Source organism: Python bivittatus, unplaced genomic scaffold (assembly GCF_059951505.1).
Source record: "Python bivittatus isolate LINGU-HERP-01145 unplaced genomic scaffold, Pbiv_v1 ctg000070_np1212, whole genome shotgun sequence".
Classification (NCBI taxonomy): domain Eukaryota; kingdom Metazoa; phylum Chordata; class Lepidosauria; order Squamata; family Pythonidae; genus Python; species Python bivittatus.
The window spans coordinates 39,052,882-39,072,438 of NW_028277034.1; the positions used below are offsets into that span (position 1 = coordinate 39,052,882).

General features: G+C 40.4%; 1 protein-coding gene across 3 annotated transcripts in view; it reads left to right on the forward strand.

Moving 5' to 3' along the window:
• The first annotated feature begins 454 nt into the window (after window positions 1–454).
• Window positions 455–19,557, forward strand: part of CXXC4 (CXXC finger protein 4) — a 57,004-nt gene continuing 37,901 nt past the window's right edge. The window contains exons 1-2 of one of the 3 annotated variants that reach the window (XM_088133014.1): window positions 455–1,010; window positions 3,746–5,180. In XM_088133014.1, the coding sequence (XP_087989140.1) occupies window positions 4,050–5,180 (1,131 nt within the window). In that variant the 5' untranslated portion in view covers window positions 455–1,010; window positions 3,746–4,049. Of the gene's footprint in view, window positions 1,011–3,745; window positions 6,933–19,557 lie in introns of those variants that run through there. The other 2 variants (XM_088133012.1, XM_088133013.1) reach the window with 2 other exon arrangements.

The window sequence follows — 19,557 nt, forward strand, 5'->3', positions numbered from 1 at the left end:
TCGGGGCTCTCGCCTCCCCCGCCCAAGTCTTCCCTCGGCAGCCACCCAGCCGCCGACAGGAGCACACCCTTCCTCCTCCCCTCCCCGGCTTCCCTTGCGCTCTCCGCACGCACGCACAGAGGCAAGTGAATGGGGAATGGAGAGGCTGGAGTGCGCGGCAAGTGGCTGCTCCTTACAAATGAGCCTCCAGGCAGCTTTATCTCCCCACCCTCCCCGGCCGAAAGAGGAGGGGCAGCGAAATGTGGCCGCTCGCTGCGTCGGAGGAGGAGAGGCGCAAGCGAGGAGGGGAGGGGACTTCAGGGGGAAAGAGGAGCAGCGGCCCGTGCGCGTCTCTTGTTCCTGGTGTAATTCGCAGCCAATCATCAGTAGGTGTCCACATCCCCGCATCCTCCTCGGCGCTGCGCAGCCTTCTCGCTCCTCGCCCCTTCCCCTCCGCCTCCTCGCTTCCTTCCCCTCCTCCTGTAACCACACACACGCAGGCACGCACAAACAGCGAGGGGGAGAGTGAGCGAGCGAGTCCCCCGACTGCCTCCCTCCCTCCATCGCACACAGCGACAGGAGAGACGGACGGAGCGCAACGCGCAGGGAGAGACCACCGAGCCCCGCCGCCGCCGCGCGCTCTCACACATTCATGCGCACACACACACGCACACACACTCGCTGCCTGCTCTTTCCTCTCCCCCCTCCCTTCCCCTTTCTCTGCAACCAGAAAAAAAGAGGCACTTACAGGTATTTGCTTAGTGGATCGGAGTCTTTATTTCTTCCCCACCAAGCCTCCCCACCCCCAACCCGCATCACCGCCCTGTACAGTTTGTTTACAAGTATCAAAGTTGTAATTGAGGAGCGGCCAAAGAAAGACACCTCGGGATATTTTTCTTTTCTGGTTTTGGTTTTTTTTTTTTCCACCCTCTCCTTTGTGTTAGGGAGTGATGTGCAACTAAATAAAGACAAACAGGCGGGTTAAACGTCTGCAAATCCAAGCCCCCAGCCCCCCCCAAATACAGAGACTGGTAAGTGATTGTTTTTGAATCTTTTTTTTCTTCCTTCCTTCCTTCCTTTCTCTCTTCCCCCTTCCCCCTATGCGCGCTCTTTCGCTCCCTCTTTTCCGCCTCTTGGACCGCTGGGATTGTTAAAGTAGATGAATGCTAAGCTTCAGCAATAAACGACGCTGCTCTATTAATTTATTAATTAATCTGCACCAGCCCCTCCTCCTGAATGTTAAATATGACCTTTGATCTCCCTGTCTCTAGCAGAGCAGAAATGCAGTATTGAACATGAACAGTCACATTGGCTTCAACAGTGAGAAAATCGTGCATTCTGAGCTGCTTTTAATTTTTTTTAATCGGTCTATAGTTTTAATATTGAAGAAAAAAAATCAATAGCGGCGCTTTAGACTTCTCTCGCGCTCCAGAGATAACATCGATTAAACAATAATGACATGGTTGGTGGCACCATTATTTTTTTCCTCGTTTCTGGTAGCCATAAACCTTGCAAGGGGATTTGGCGGTGACGGAGATGTGGGGGGCGGGGGAGGGAAGAGGTTGAAATGGTAGGAAAGAGCGTTTGTGCAGCAAAGCCACTTTAAGGCTGCGAAAAATAGGGCATGAACGTGCAGTCTCTAGAGCCTGCCTCCTTTTTACACTCAACATTAGCACTCTCCTCTCCCGTACGAGCGCTTTACCTACCCATTACCAGAAAAATGACTTATATTAAGTAGTTGCTATAGTTTCCTTTAAAACAGTTTTTTTAAAGTATCCTTTTATGCATGGTGACCAGAAATCGAGTTTGTGTGTGGGAAAAGTGGGATCACCAAATCCTTCCAGGGAGCAATGGATTGATTCTTTCTTTCTTTCTTTCTTTCTTTCTTTCTTTCTTTCTTTCTTTCTTTCTTTCTTTCTTTCTCTCTCTCTCTCTCTCTCTCTCTCTCTCTCTCTCTCTCATTCTTTTCTTTTCCTGATGTGAAAAAGCAAAGGTGGTTCTGTTCTGATTAAAAGCTTTCAGTGATTGAAGGATGCAGGGTGACTCCTACTCTAGCAAGACTGAGGTGTGTGTTCTTAGATTTGCTTTCCTTTCCTCCTGATTAGTTTCCCCAACCATACTTTTTAGTATACCCCTTCAAGTTAGAGATCTGTGTGCTTTTGTAGCTGGTAGGTTGGGCTAGAAATAGTTCATTGGTCTAATTATGATTGTAATTAGTATAATTGATAAGTACTTTTCACCTGTAGGAATGATGTGAAAACTGTTCTTAGGCCCTCCAGACTGTCTCTGGAGAAGACTGCATTTAATTTACAATAAAAACATCCTGCTAAATATATATATTGTGTGTGTATACACACACAAACACCCACACACAAAACAACACTTAAAGCAACCATCATACTGTTTGATTATAGGCTGGATTTGTTACATATATTCAACTAGGTTAATGCTTTGTTTTACTTTCTAAATATTGCAAGTCTCTGATTTGCAAACTAAAATCCCCCCAGCAATTATTTTAAGTATGACCTGGGAGCAATAAGCCCCATAAAATCCTCCAGCCATCAAGGTGATGATAAGCCTATAGACTGTTGTATTATACTGAACAGGTAATAATTTACCTTCAAAATCAGCACTTCCAATCTCTATGAGGTGATATATGCATATTTTCAGATGATGTGCTTAACTTGGTAAATTATCCCATAAATTATTCAAATGGATTGGGTTCACACAGCACACAGTGCCACAAAAAACTAACCAAGGTTAAAAGTAACAAAACTTAACATGCTTTGCTGACCTAGTTAAGTGTTCCATGAACATACAAATTGATTTCTCACATATATCCACAGGTATGGACCTGTGTAGAGAAGAGAGAGCCTGTTTGTCTGCAGCCTTCCAGGCTGGAGATTAAACCTCTTTCGAACCCATAAGGGTTTAGTTGCAAGATGTGAGCTTGGTCCCTGGGAAATTGCTTTCCTATCTATTCACCTGGCCCCATTTTCTAGGGCACTTAATTTCGGGCTAAGAACCTTCACCAAGAGCCCTGGCCTTGAGACCCTTAACAACATCAATTCTGTTGAGACTCAGACCCAGAGACCCCAAAGGACATAGTGGCAGCTACAAGTCTCTCTAGCTCCCAATAAATTAAGATTTGCAGTTATTTTGTGCAGCTGTACCCTACTGAGGAGGAGGGTAGGGTTAGGGACACCGTGGAGCCTTACAATTACACTTTTGTTATTTTTAACATCTTGGGAATACTCTTTTCCCCTCCTGTACTCCCTTTGATAGTTTCCTCCTTTTCTTCCCTGGCAATCCGGCTTGTTCCCACCTTCCCTAACGTTCAGATGCCCTCTGGGTAGAGGATCTGGAGCCTCTTGCCACCCATCATTTGCATGTGTTTAGCCCTCCAATTGCCCTTTCTCCCTTGGCATTTGTCGGCCCTTCCCCTCCCCTCCCCTCCCCTCCCCCGCCATTCGCAGCTATTAAAGCGTTTACGGGGGGAGGCAAGAGAGGGTAGCCCGCGGGGGGAGGAGGAGGCGGAGGAGGGGGAAGAGGAGGAGGCTGCGGTGGCCGGATCATGTCTTTATTGATTGTTATGCAAATGAGTTGCAATGACTGATGTACGCCTCTTCTCTGCGTGTCTTGTGAATCTTTTTTTAACCGAACCAAAACAAAAGCACACAAACGCAGCGGGCTCCCCGCCCCCTCCCCAGCCCTCCCCCTCCCCCTTTGGCGTAGACCTTTTCCGAAATGACTCTCTTTATTTCAGTGGCGACGGTGCCCGGGCTTGAGAATGCCAAGGAAGAGCCGGCTGCCTGAGACTTCGCCGTCTGGAGAGATGCCCCCCCAAGAGGATTAGAGGATATCGCTTCCCCCCCTTCCCTTCCCCTCCCTTCGACCCCTCCGGCCACCCAGCCCCCGTCTCTGCCCCCCCGACGGCTCCAGTGGCCCTCCTCCCGGCCCTGCCCTTCCCTCCCCTGGCCCTCCCCGGACCTCCCTTCCTCTCTTCCTCCTCGTCCTCGTCCTTCCCCCCCGCCCTGCTGCCCCAGGCCCACCCGCACCCCTTGGGCACCATGAACACCAACGTGTGTGTGGAGACGGGGCCCAACCCCGAGGCGCCGGGGCTGCCCAAGGAGAACCACCTGCCCGACGGCGCCCTCAACAGCCTTGTGGATTACAACTCGGAGATGGAGCGCTACCGCTCCTTCGCCACCTTCTACAAGACCAACGGCGGGGCCTTCCCGCAGGCGGCCAAGATCGCGCGCATCACCACCCCCATCTTCCCCAGCGCCGCCGCCGCCGCCGCCGCGCGCATCGGCATGTCCCCGTGGAACTGCGACACGGCCACGGCGGCCGCCGCCACCGCCATGCTGTGGGGCAGCGGCGCGGGGGGCGGGGGCGCGGGCGTCGGCGGCCCCAACCCCGCGGCCGCCGCAGCCGGCGGCGTGGCGCGGAAGGCGTCCGCCGCCGCCGCCGCCTCGTCCGTGGCCGCGCCGCCGCCGCCGTCGGCTTCTTCGCCCGCCTCGTCGCTGCACGCCGCCGGCAGGAGCGGCGGGAGTTTGCACCATCGGAACGAGTCCCAGCGGCTCGGCAAGCCTGGCTGCGCGCCAGCCGAGCAGCCCTCGTTGCAAATGGCCAATAATAATTTCCTCTCCACCTTAGCCCCGGAACACTGCAGACCTTTGGCTGGGGACTGCATGAACAAGCTCAAATGCGGCGCTGCCGAAGCAGAGATAATGAATCTCCCCGAGCGCGTGGGGACTTTTTCCGCCATCCCGGCTTTAGGGGGCATCTCATTACCTCCCGGGGTCATCGTCATGACAGCCCTGCACTCCCCCGCAGCAGCCTCGGCAGCCGTCACAGACAGCGCGTTTCAAATTGCCAATCTGGCAGACTGCCCGCAGAGCCATTCCTCCGCCTCTTCGTCGTCCTCCTCCCTGGGAGCCGCCGGAGGAGGGGGAGGAGGAGGCGGGGGAGCAGGAGGAGGAGGGGGCGGCGGCGGCGGCGCGGGAGGAGGAGGAGGAGGCGGGGGAGGCGGCAACCCGGCCAAGAAGAAGAGGAAAAGGTGTGGGGTCTGCGTTCCCTGCAAGAGGCTCATCAACTGTGGAGTCTGCAGCAGTTGCAGGAACCGCAAAACGGGACACCAGATCTGCAAATTTAGGAAATGTGAAGAGCTAAAGAAAAAACCTGGCACTTCGCTAGAGGTCAGAGGAGATGATTTCTTTCTTCCCAGCCTCCCGCCGTCCCTCGTGAACCCCCTTCCCCCACCTCTCCAGTGCTTCTTGTCTAGTTTCAAGATGCAGCATCCCTTTTCCGAAGCCTCCTTCAGGTTGTGAGGGGGGAGCCCCCTCCTTCCCCTCCCCACTTTTTGCCTCTCCGTAGTACTGTGCACAAAACATAGCCACACGTCCGCAGCCTCGGGGGGTCTGGACTGCCCCGGAGCCGCTTTGGAGGAGGGGGAGCGGGGAGGTCGGCCCTCGAATAAAAACCCGGCCGGGCGTTGGGCGTTCTGTTGCTCGGTGGGGTCTTTTCGATAGGGAAGAAAGCGTGGAAAGTTTGCGTTCGTGGGATTTGGAAAGGAAAAGGCCCACGAAATCACTCAACGCCCGAGGGGATTTTTTTTCACCTTTTAAAATAATTACACGAAGATTTCTGCTGCTGCTTTTTTTTTTTTTTTTAAATATACCCAAGTTGAGTTTATTACACATAAAATGATCGGAACCAATTCTCTATATTTTTATCTGTTATTGCAAGGTGTGTTGTTTGGTGATATGTAAACTACTTTTTACTTAATGTGAAACTAATGGTGAAGGGCATTTTTTTTTAAACAAAAAATCCAAACTCTTTAATACCCATGAAACTTATAATTTCTAAAATAATTTTGGCCGTTTTAAGGGATTCTTTCCTTCCTTACCTGCTGCCTAGATTTTGCTTTGTTTGAAAATTAAGTCAGGGAACTTAACTTTCTAAAGTTGATCCCAGATCTTACAATTGTCCTACCTTCAGCTAAAATGAACATCTAGGTAATTTGGGGGTTATTTTGATAATTTATTGCAAGACAACAATTGGTGGTGAAGAAGTTAGTGAAGCATACCAAAAGTAATACTTTGGATTTATAATACATCCTTACCAAAAATAGCCCTTTGTAGTATATTTTACAATTGGATAAAGAATATCTATGATTATGTGTGATTGAAATGTATATGCATTTATTTTTTAAAAACTCAGAATTGACAATGTATTATCACAGAACTGAAAAGAGAGGTCCTCAAGTTTAGTAGACTTTTAAAAAACAAAGTAAAAGGGATATTGTGGTTTTCAGTTCATGTATTTAGTTTAGTGGACAGAGAAAAGAAAAAAAATGTAAAATGACTAATAGCATTATTTTTAGATGGAAGAAAAAAGAGGAAAGACTTGTAATCATTTAAAGCCCTGTCATTATTAAAACTATAGTATTGCCAGGTAGATGAACCTATCAGATGAGTGCGTTTGGTTGGAGAGAGCATGTTCTTTATGGGACTTTTAAGATGTAAAGTGACTGAAATTAGCAACTCAGAATTGCAACTGCGATTAACAGGAGTTAACTTATAAGTTGATATTTTTATTAGTATTAATGTTACCACTAAGTTTAACATTTCACTTAAAAAAATAGGGGGAAAAAGGAAAACAGCACTTGGGTGATACTAATTTCTTCTGCCCTTGCAAGATTGAACTATCCTTTTGGAAAGTTTAATAACTTGTTCTTTCTATATTTCCCATAGCTGTTTATTGTGCATATATGATAATCCAATATCACTTTGATGCAACAGCCTCTTTGGACTACATTTCAGCTGGTAAAAATCAGTTGTATATAAATGTACCTGTTATTTTTGGTTGCAAACACACTCCTGTTTATTTCATAGAACATTTCAGAGAATGTATATTGTGATTTTTACAATAAACAGTAAATGCTGAATTTGAACACTAAACCATAACTAAAAATGATACCTTTTTTCTGTTCCTGGGTGCATTAAGTGTACTCTCCTGTACAGTTTTCCAATACTCCTCCTTAAACACCATGATCTTAATTTTGCTAACTAGTTATGAGCAAGGTAAGACTGCAGTTTCTCAGCATATTTATTAGGAATATGTCCCCTAAAAATACTGAGATATACTTGAAAATTAATTGGTAGGGTAAGGCTGAATGCCCTGTTCAGTCTGACAAAGCAGGATCTCGTGTTGCTTTAAATGGACATGCCACCTAATCCTATGCATATTTGCACAGAAGTAAATTACACTAGGACTGTTTTCATGACTGCACTGCCAACTAGCCAAGCATATTTTAGGTTAGCTGCTTGTGTGAAGCCAGGCTATGCGGTTAGTTTATAGTTCAATTTATTATGTAAATCCAGACAATGAGATTAAGTCATTAAGCCGCAACTCAGTTTACTGTGGGTTACTGTCTTATGCAGAGGTGCCTACTTTCTAGTGAGTTGGTGTCAGATTGCAACCTTAGCAGTTAACTGGATAATTTCTTAGCAAATGGCGTGTTTCTAAGCTTGTATTTGCTGAGAATCTGAAAATGCAGGAGAGAAAAAAATATTTAATATACCAAAGAAAACTTCCTGTATCAACATCTTGCAAATGCCGTGCTCCTCTCCATTTAAGGGAAAACTAGCATTAGCAGGCAAAATAAGAAGAAAAAGTTAATTCCCATAGTTCTCTGCATGTGCTCCTTTGATTTCTGTGCAAGGTATCACAAAGGAAACACGTGGCTGAGATGCCATGTTACCCTTATAAACATCTCTTTCCATCCTTCACTGCTGCCCATAGATTAATGGAATAGATAAGCTTTTGTCTGACCCAGAAGGGCTCATACGTCCTTAAGAACTTTGTCTGGATTGAGGTCAAAGCTCATTTTCATCAGCGTGGCAGTCTTCTGCAAAGCATCCTGAAGTTTACAGCCCCATCTTAAGCAAATACTTTTAAAATCCTGCTGACTTCAACTTTGTTGCTAGAAAAGAAAGTTAGAATCATAGCTGCAATGTGCGATAATTAAACAGTTTTTGAGAATGAACATATAGGTGCTGCCCTGTCGATGCAATAAGGTGGAGGAGTGGGAAAGAAATGGACTGGAAGAGGAAATATGATTAATGAATGAACAGTTGGTAGGTGTTCCTTAACCACCACTTTCCCTGACAAAGAAGTCTAGTATCTTTAAAAATTGCCTGGGCATGCCATATGAGATAATTGCATACTAACTTTGCATCACAGTTGTGGCTAGCAAAATGCATAGCACTACATTTGGAAGCATCCTCACTTTTTAATTACTTGTTTCTTCACTGTATACAGGCAGATGTGCTGGTATACAGATAGGTTATTCACATGACACGTAGCACCACAAAATAGCAAATCCCATTTTAGCATACAGTAGTGTGCTGTGCAGAGACAGGCTGTAAAGCTAGCTCAGTATGTTGTGTGAACCTTGAAAACTGGATCTATTAAGTCAACCATGGTTTATTTAACCGTGGGGAACCATGTTGCATAAACACAACCTTGAGCTGCAATTTCCCACTGTTAAAAAGAAGCATATCTCTCTAGGTTGCAGCCCATCTCAGTCTAAATAATGGTGGGGCTAATATCCTTCCCAACACATCACTTTCAAGTTAGAAGTTCAAATTTAGCCATTGTCTGTTGAAACTAGAATTTTCCATTTAATGCTTCATTTTTTCTCCCACTACCCTTTTAGTTGAACAGTAAAGATGAGAGCACAATTGCCCAAAGCACACATAGAGCTACACCTCCAGTTTTGAGGCAATCAGTTGGAAGTGCGTCAAAAATTGACAGGGCACGTGTGACTGAACTGATGCTTCCCATGTTGTTGCAGGCAGGAGAAGAAAGTTTTCCCCATTGGATGGCTGCTCAGAATGGGACTGTCTTGGTGTCTCTGTCCATAGGTAGCCTGTTGGCAAGTCATCACAGTCTAGAGGGGCTCCTGAATCGAACAAATTCAGAACCAGAACCAGCTCTCTTTCTATTCACAAATATGAACATTTTCCTAACATGTAAAAGCAGTTCTTACTAGTCACGAGCAAACAGAAATGTTGCTGCCTAAAAATCAGCTATTTCATGCCTGAACTACTTTTGAATGGAATGTTGTCTGCATCCTAGCTTTTTTTTTTTTTAAAAAAAGAGAATGTTCCATTTTTCTTATGTGAATCTCACCCAAAGATCACTTTGATGACTGAGTTTTTTCCTAAAAAAAGGTATCCTATAACAATATAAGAAGTCTGTGCATGCAAGCAGTAGTAGTAAATATACAAACTAAGACTGATGTCATACAGAGTTCTATGTATTCACACCCATCCACAGCATTCATTTAGATTTATGGTATGTTTAAAAAGGCATAATCATTATTTATCCAGGGAGAGTACTTATTTGCCTCCCATTAGTGTACATTAATATAATTCCTTCTGTAAATTATAGACTGAGGGGCATGGCTCACTATTGCCTCTTTCATGCAGTGAAAAACCAAAGGGAATTTTGTATGACGTGAACTTAAGGGACACGACATCAATCTTCATGCTTTTTGCTTCCCAAACCAGAACAGAGTCAAGCAATCTAGGCTCGGTTTTTAATATTTCAAAACTGATCTCTGGAACTAAATCCTTAATACGGTCTTCATATTGAGCCTCTATATTAAAGATAGTTTAACTGCCCTACCCTTCAGTTTCCCTTTCATTGGACCTCATTACTGTTATTAATGCCTTAACCGTGACCAAATAGTTATATAAAACTATGTATTATTTGTTCTAATCATACTGAGAAATAGTTTCATGTTATGCTTCAGATATCTTCCAGTGAATTCACTGGTACTTTCAAGTCTGAGTAGAAACTTGGGGGGGGGGTTGCAATAGTGTTAAAGTTGTCAGGCTTAAAACTTTCAACTTGCTTGAACTAAAATTCAGTTTACTAAGAGAAATGGAAGCAGCAGCAGCAGCAGGCCCTGATCCTTAAAATATAGCATCAGAAGAGGTAATGTGGTTTGCAGTGAACTGTTTGATCTTTATTTTCCTGGGAAAAGGAATGTTGGTAATGGAAGGCTGCTGAGTTGTGTGGATAGTGATCAGTTATGAACAGCCATTTTCCTCTCTCGGTTTTCTGTAGTTGTGAATTATATTCTTCCATGATACTCAGCTATATAGGGAGAATGTTTTATAAATAATAAAATTGAACAGGCAGTTAATATGATTAAAATAACTACAGGAAAGTCAGCAGAACAAAACGGTCTGCTCTCTGGCTTCTACACTGTTGCATTCTGAGAAAAATAACCAACGATCATACCCAAATTTGTTAGGGTTTTTTTTTCTTGTATTGCACTACAGGTAGTTCCCGGGTTGAGAACGCCCGAGTTACAGACAACCCATAGTTAAGAACGGAGCCTGTTGTAGCAAAATTTGAGTTACATATGCAACGGTTCGAGTTCACTATACAATACTACTTATACAGTATTATACAATAATACCATTCCGGCTTACATACAAATTCGACTTAAGGACAGACCTTGGAAATGAAACTCGTTCTCAAACTCTGGATTATCTGTACATACAATCATGTAATTGTTAAGTTATTAACCTATACCCATAACCTTATTATTAGAATAAGGTTTCTTTATTCTTTATTTCTTTAAAAAAATGGAATATGATTCTAATCATAAGGTTATGGGTATAGTTTAACCCATTTAATGAAGGCTCATTAGGGGAAAGTGTACTATTATTTCTGGGTTCTGATTTGTTCAGAAGGAGTTCAAGGTTTCATTACTAGAGATTAATGACTGTCATAAACTTAGTTTTTATTGTTACTGTTGTTATTTATCAGTCACAAAGCAAAACTGTTTTCTCTTGTGCATTTGTAGCTGCAAATTTTATTATGAGTTAGAGATGGTTTTTTAACAATACGTGTTCATTTTTTCACCAATATGCATTCTATATATACATATATATGTGACTGCTTAAGAAGTAGATGGTATCATTTCAGATCTTACCAGAGCTATGCACATCTTCTACTTCAGTATATATTCTACCCAAAAAATGAAGCAATTGATTCACCCTAAACTTTGACTTCATTGGCAGATTCATCCTAATCATTATTCAAATGTTTCTCATGGAAGCATGAGATTTTCATTTATGAGTTTGAATGTTCTGGAGTGTGGGGAGAATTGAAGGTTGCTGAGTGAGTCACTAGGCAGCTGGTAATGTCAGACCAAATGGATTAAGTGACAGGAACAGATCTATAGGCTTTCTGCTGATCAGCTGTTGCAATGGCCCCTTGAACTTCAACATATTTAGAGAACTTGATATCCATTTAAAGAGAGTTGAAATTTGATCTCCAGACAATTTTTAATCTAAACAATGCAGTGTTTATTGTTTATTTATTTACATGAATTATTGTAGGCCTCTATGAAAGTCATGCAATACAGGTAAAATACACTAAAATAGTTTAAAATAAGTAATGTAGTTTCAAAACCATTCTATAATCAGCCTTTTCTAACACATCTACAGAGCATCAAGTTCAGGAAAGCTGATAAAAGAGTGAAATAGTTAAAACCATGCCTCAACTCTCCCTAGCTAAATCCCTTAAAGCCATTTCGGTAAATGCCATAGTTTGAAACTGGTACAATTAGAGAAAGAAAAGGCTACCCAAAATGCTTGCAGCTAAGAGCCACATATTCAAGTTTCTTAAAAAGGATTTTTCAAAATGGGAGTTATGGCCCTCACATCAGATTTCTGCAACTCAGAAATAGGGCAGTCCATTAAATAACCTGGCCCCCAAATTTGTTAAGTTAGCACTGGCACAATTGGGCATAGAAATGCAATAGTAACTGATGCAGTGGTAAATAATGTCAGGTGACCTGACTGCCCCAAACAACACCTGAGAAGCTGCATTTGGTGCCAGCTGAAGTTCCCAAATCATCTTCAAAAGCAGTCCTGTGGAGAGCACATTATAATATCTCAGTTTATGCATGACACCCTCAAACAAAAGCAAATAAAGGATAGACTGCATGTACAATACTGATGCATGTGCTACATATATGTTAATAATATAAGTAAGAGTGCAGCCATACAAGAGACAACGTACCAGAAAGTTATCCCCAGTAAACGTCACTGGAATATGAAAAATTGCACCACACTGTTGTTTTCTTCCATTGTTCAGTTTCTTTTAAAGGAGGACAGTGAGGATTATGCTAAAAAAAAAATGCCAGGCTTTTTTTTTTTAATCCATAGGAATAAATGTGCAAATCACTATTAAATCTAATGGAATTTAATAAGGGAAGTCTTTCCTTTTTAAGAAATAATCAAAATTAACAGATCAATTCAATAGATAAGTCCCAGAAAAGTTAATAGTGTGTAACAATTTTTACTAGTTTGTCTATTGGCAAATCTCTGATAGTAATTTGTAACGTATAAATGGCTGGAAAAAAGAACTCCCAATTTATATACTGAATATGTTGAAATGAAATAATTTCTTTAGTATCCTATGAAGGGCCATGTCTTTTTGCAGTAAATGTAGATAGCTGAAACTGCTCCAAATTTTCATGATTTACTTGAAAATGCATGATATGCTGCCATAGATGAGATGGTTTCATTTCACAAAGGATGATGGTGAACCTTGGAATTTAGATTTCTAAATTTAAAATGTCTCACATAGTCTGCTTCTTTGTCAGCCATCTTTTGATATTTAGACAGTTAAACCAATGATTGCCTGAGTGGTCATGGCAACCTGTGAACACAAGTCCACTTAGATATCTGAGCAGGTCAACAGTAGTTAAAAAGGAAAGCAGAAAGGAGAGATGTAGAGAAGAAAATCTTAAGAGTACTTTGAAAGAGAACAGCATCAGGTCATCCTGTCCAAAACCAACAGGAGGCAACTTCAGTGATGTATGTAGCATGTCACGCTATATAAAATTTTGTATAAAATAGCAACAAAACTGGATGTTTAAAAAAGGACATCTTAATCAGCATGCAGATAAATATTATTATAAATCTTAGGCACAATCTGTTCTTGCAGTTTCCAAATGATACAGTGACGTGTCTTAAGACCGTGTTAACGCCCACAGTTTAGATATCTCCCTATATAACCAATATTAAGATTAGCTTCAGATGAATCTGCTAGTTTTATAGCAACTTTGTGAATCATTTTCATTGACTACCAGTGATTTTTTTTGTTAAAATTTCATATAGTTTTAATGTTTCATTCCAGTTTATTGTAAAATCAGCTCTGAAATGCATTGTACCTTTCAAAATTCAAGTTTAGTTTTCCATGCCAATGGTGGATATATTAGGAATGCCTTCAGAATTCCAATAAAATTTGCTAACGCATTTTGCCACAGGTGACAGTGACTGTTGGCATAATCCCAGGAAATTATATATAGCTATATGGAACTGAATGTAGAAAGTGTAGTTTTTATCTAGCTGATTTTGTACACCCATTGCTTATATGTTATGCAGCCTGCTTTTATGTAGGTTTATGTTAAAATAAATTTTATTGAATTCAGTGATGCTTGCTGTCAAGTAAATATGCATAAAATTGCAGCCTTAGAGGGGGGAAGATGAGCTTGATTTGAATGCTAGCAGTAAATTTCTTAGCTTCATGTGATTTTTGTAGTATGCTGCAGGAAGTGGGTTAATATTAGCAAACAGCCCTTTGCCTTTAGTATGTAAGAAGTAAATATGATACTGCAGATGTAAAGTTGGTATTCCACTAGCGGATAAGTCCTTTCCATTCACAGAAGTGTTGTTTCCAGAGTGCTGAAATAGTATAGTGTGAGAAAATAACCTGAGATACAGATACACAAGCTGTTGTTGAGATCATTTGAATCATTAGAATGTATTTTCTATAGCCTGTATCTTCTTTATACTGTACATAAAGTTTCATAGTTGTAATACAACTCCCAAAATATCATGATGTGCATGTTGAGAAGTTTCCTTCTAGGTTGTATAAGAATTGTACAGAGTTTCTTTTTTCACTCATACTTCTTTGGATCTGGCCAATGGTACCCTTAAGTGTACTTTGACTAGTGAAACCAAGACATGCCTGTTGAACTAAAACCTGTTTGTTATGCCTCCATGAGTGACTTAAGCCAATTAATTTCTTTGAGTCAATCCTATTTTCTTCAGTTGGACATGACTATTTCTTATGAGTCTTCTATTACTTTAAAGTACAGTTTCCGAATTTTATTTAAGTATGGCAGAACTCCCTGACTCTGTTTTTATTCACTAAGAGCCTTAAACTGCACACTACTTTATAGGTACCAGTCCTACTGATACGTTTATGGGATATTAGGCTAGGTTGAAGCTGATAGTTCAAGGGGTACAAGCATGATGAAATTTGATTTCCCTTTTATTAAAATAGACATCCATAAGAGAAGAACTTGATTTACCAGTATTCAGAGTTTACTGAGCTGCCCAAAAATCAATGGACCAAAAAAAAAAAAAAAAAGAGCTATGTCCTACCTGTCATATAATGAGATGAGAAGCCTTTCATAGACTTAATTAATATATTTGGTTCATAACAGAGGTCTAATTCAGAGTTGCACATGTGACTAACATATCTGTGCTGCAAAAAATCCTGATGACCACTAAATACTGTAGTGAGTTGGAGTTTTCTCTCTTTCCTCCCATCTAGTGGTCATTTACATGTTTGCAGCCCAGATTTGATATCAGTCATATCAATCAGAAATAAGGACCAAGGAAGACTGTGGAACTTCTTTCAGTTAATTATTCATTAGGTGGCAACCTAAGTGTATATTCTATGCATCCTAAAATTAGCCTTGAAATTCAAAAGGTTAATTATAGGCTGAAGTTAATAAGTTATATAAATCTAATATTATGCAAATAGAGTAGGCTTTTCAGAAAGACAAAGGTTGTAGGGAGAGTGGTAGGGAGAGAAGAGGTTAATGTTAATTTGCCAACATTCATTGGTCTTAGGTTTTCCCATGGCTGCTGTTTACCTAACAAAAATTATGCATGTTAATTGCATTCATACAATTAATATCACATCCAATCTGATCTTGTGACATCTTGGGAGGTCTTATAGTAAGCAATAATTCATAGTAGTTGGTTGATGGTAAGGAAAGATAGTTGTCTATTTTTTAAAATTTAATATATTTCTAGATTGGTTCCAGTACAATTGCAATGCAAAGTGATTTACAGTACAAATTATTAGAATAAAATAATTAAAACAATAATTAAACAATGTAAAACATTCATTTGAAAGGCAGCATAAAAAACTATTCAGACTTCAACAGATGCCTAACGGATATAACCATAGATGCTTCACACATTATACTGGAAAGAGTATTATAAAGTATGAGGCCCTCAACATGGTATTCACTCAAGATCTGTTTCTACTCCATTGTCTTCTTGGCATAAGAACAGCCATAAGGAGTTCTCTATTCTCCCCTTTCATACTTGTTTCTCTCTCTCTCTCTGACCCATAAGAATAAATACTTCCTCAAATTACAGAGGAGTAAGGCAGAGATGGTATTCCTCCATGGATATAAATTAATGTAAAAATAATTAATCCAGTCTTGCAAATGTATGTGGTTTTCAGCTCTTAAGAATTCCAATTCAGACTGACTAATGGCAATGCCAGTGGGGAATTCTGGTAGTCAAATATGTATGGAAGCCACCAGGTTGTGGAAGAGTAGATTTTAAATAGTTGTGAAACTATTAAGAATTTTGTGAATAGTTCCCCAGCTTGTATGTAGAATTGAGGCCTCTTATATTTGCTTGCACTCAATTTCTATTTGTACCAATCCAGATATGAATCAAGATTTTACACAAGTAATTTGACTTTCTTTTCTAAAGTAAAGGAAAAGATAACAACCACAGCAACAAAATGAAATAAGTAAATAGTTTATCTTGACAGTGTGTTTAGACACTGAAGATGCATCACTGTATAATTCATTACCAGAACAACTGCACAGAAGATTTTTTTTGTATATATACCTGGACTGATTTGGAAGTTATCACAGACCCAACAACTTTTCTTTTGGTGCAGATTACTTATTGGATCATTTTAAGATTCTGGAAGCCCCTAATCTGTACTCAGCTGCTTGAATCTGGATTGAATTTGTAACGAAGATAATCTGGTAGCCCTCAGCTTTCAACTTCGTATGTCAGCAGAAGCATCTCCAAAAGGATTATAAGCACTGATGTTTGAATGAGGATATGGTCTCTTCTGTAGTTGAGGACTGTGATAATGCAGGGTCCATAATTTTGGAGAGAAGTGCTTACAATTCCCTGTAGATTCCAGCTCAGAATGAGGTTGGTGAGTGGGGAGGTTGGTTCATATATCCTTTGCATATATGTTTGAAGGTAAATAAAAAGTCCGTTAATGACCGGTTTTAACATTATGATCATTGGCTGCTAGCTCAATGAGTTTAATGATTTGCTAGGCCTATATTTCAGGAAATAACAGACAGATTTCATATATTGCATTGCATTTATTAGTACAAAGTCTTCTTGCAATTTCTTAATTTCTCTTTGCTTTGAAACTATTTCCTCTTGTTCTAGAGTAAAATAGAGACAATTTGTCTCTGCATCTCCATGTTGGGTTATCTCTCTTCATTCAATTTAGCAGGGTTTTTTTTCCAGAACAGTTTATCTTACATTAGGAATGTTAAATTTTGTTTCAGAATGAAAATCACTAGTTTGTGTGCAGCTTTAGCAAGGCAGCTGCCTCAGGCTATAATCCCTTGCCCACTTGCCACGGATCAGGATAATTAGAAAGCTAGGTGAACAGTTCTGGCCTAGGTCTCCCGGCATGATGCTTTTCCATCTGCAGAATTTTCCTTATGAAGGAGCAGTGACCAATTCATTTGTCATTTAAAGTGGTACAGACAACAAGCAATTTCAGCAATGATGAGGTCTTCAATTAGAGAAGTGGACGGGGAGAAAGATAGAATGCTACTGTGATAATACTTTAATCAGGTAGAAAATGTCCTCTAATAAACAGTTATTAAATGCAAAAACTTCGGTAACTGAAGAGGACTTCCAGCAGTTCCCTTCTTTACACTAGTAATGATAACAATTTCATTTAAGAAATCTTGCTCTCTTTATTTTTATGAAATGGACATTGTCAGAATCAGACAAATTATTTCCATTTATGGGAGGCTTTTTTAATAGCAGGCAGGTAGAGCAAATGCATGCATCTTATTCCCTATAAACTCTACTCACAGCTATTGCCACAATATATATGGCATATCATATTTTGTCTAGATAAGCAGTTTCACTTTATAAACATGTATTTCATGAAAAGAGTAACCTCTTTTTTGAGGCAGTAGAACTGAAGTCACAGTTTCCACCCAAGACAGATTTCATTATTTTTTAAAGTTGTGCCATGCTAATGACTTACATTAGCTAGAATGTACATTCAGATGAAAAATATTTATTTTATAGTGTCAGTTGTGCAACTGTATACCCTTCTTACATTGGGTTGTAATGCCAATGTAGGATATTCTCTTAACGTGCTGATAGAAGAATATTATGTAATAGATTAGGCAAAGGATGCAACTAGATTTAATGTATAAAATCTGTGATGTCCCTCAGTACAAAATAATTCTAAACTTTTTTCTGCAGTTTTCCTACATTGTCAGAAATTATTTGCTTCATGGAGAGTATGTTACAGCTAGGGAACATTGAATACTGTGCATTAGAGCATTAGTTGATCTAAGTCAATATTTTCTGCACCGTTTTTCCAAAACAACATCCAGAATTCTGAGCTAGGCTGGTTAAGACTAGGTTGGCCTGTACTGACTGGTAGTGATTCTCCAGGATTTCATACAGAGACCTTTCCATGTTTGTCTGCAATATTAAACCCTGAACTTGATGCTCCACCACTGAGCTGTAAGAATCTGGTTAAATATTTGCCAACAAGGCAAAAGCAACTTTAGGATGGCTATTGTAATAGAATAAAGCTTACTGGATAGGGATCCTTTCAAGACCTTATTTTCTTGATCTGATTCCCACTCAATTATGTGTATATACTATGTATATGAGAAATCCATATAATTAGATCCATCTCATCTTCTTGGGCTTGAGTGCTGGAAAGAACTTTGATTCAACAGGGAGATTTGAATCAAGTCATCTGAGGCTAGCCACAGTGACAGAAAAATGACAAGAAGCACAGGTAATGTCACAGTGCAGCCCCTGATCTTTCATATTTGCACCCTTATATGCCAGGTGCAAGTATGTAAGTTGCAGGGTTTGCGTTGTTATGTCATGACACTCGTTCATCACATGTCATCCTTGTTCCCCTCATGGATGCTTCTGATGCCCACATCACTTGACACTTATTCACATAAACAGCTCAGAGTAGCTAAAATACTCATTTAGAATCATGTGTCTTACGAGCAACATTACAAATGTAAGCTAGTTGTAAGTACCATAGTTTTCTCCTTGGAATTCTGGACACTCTAACTCCTTTATGAACCACAGCTATTATTGTTTCCAGGATTTATTAGGGAAGCAGTCAGAGTAGATAGAATAAAAATGTTGCAGTACAGATGTAGTCAGTTTCCTCTTGCTCGTGATTCGGCAGTGACCACTGTCCTCCATTGGGTTAAAGTGTATGTTTTGGCTGTACAATAGAGCTAATGTGCTAATGAAGCTATATAGAAGTATTTAAAAGTCTAGTTGTTGGTGAGAGTTAATTTATTATTTGTCTCCTAGGGATTCTTAGAATATCCTAGGAGGATGCTTTCATTTGTACCATGCAGCTGAACCAGATTTCATTTCGGTTGGACATAGCAACGCAAGTTATTGTGATCTGTGACATCTTATTTGTTTATTCTTTATTTACTTTATAAGTATATACTTATACTTTATTCTTATATTAGTGCAAATAAGCACATGCACAAATATGTGCATTAACATCTGAATGTAAGTTTGCAAGAGCATGTGATTTGAGTTTCTTCAGATGTGCATTCCCCAAACTTGCACCCTTGAGTTATGTTGGAGAGCTGGGAATGCTAGCTAAGAATTATGGGAGAAGATGTCCAATATTAGAAGGTATAAGTTCAGGACTGCTAACACAGAATATTGTGTTTAGCTACAGTGATTACTTGCCAATATCCCATTAAAGTTGTGTACTGCTTAGAAGACATACTTATTTTTCAGTATTTAATGTGGTTGTGAAAATACATATACATTTTAAAATGCTGTATGTGTTGACAGTGTTATACATCAGTTTTCTACAACCTGTTCTATAGACAAATAGCACTGTACGTATTATCTCAAATCATCCTCAGCTGATTTAGAGAGCAACAAGTAGGGCAATTTGGTCTATAGTATCAAACAGTAATAATAAAGTTGAGCCCCTAGTCCTATAAACATACTTTGGATTTTTTTAGATATCTCAGTCCTTCTGATTTTAAATAATAACATTTTCTTTCCCTGTCCCTTTTAAATAATCAAGATTGCTTGTTCCGAGAATATCATTCAGAGAGGTTCTTCAGGACATTAAATCATTTAAAAATCTGCACTGACAAGGAAATTTCAACATAAATGTGGAAACAATTTTTGGCATTTATTAAAATGC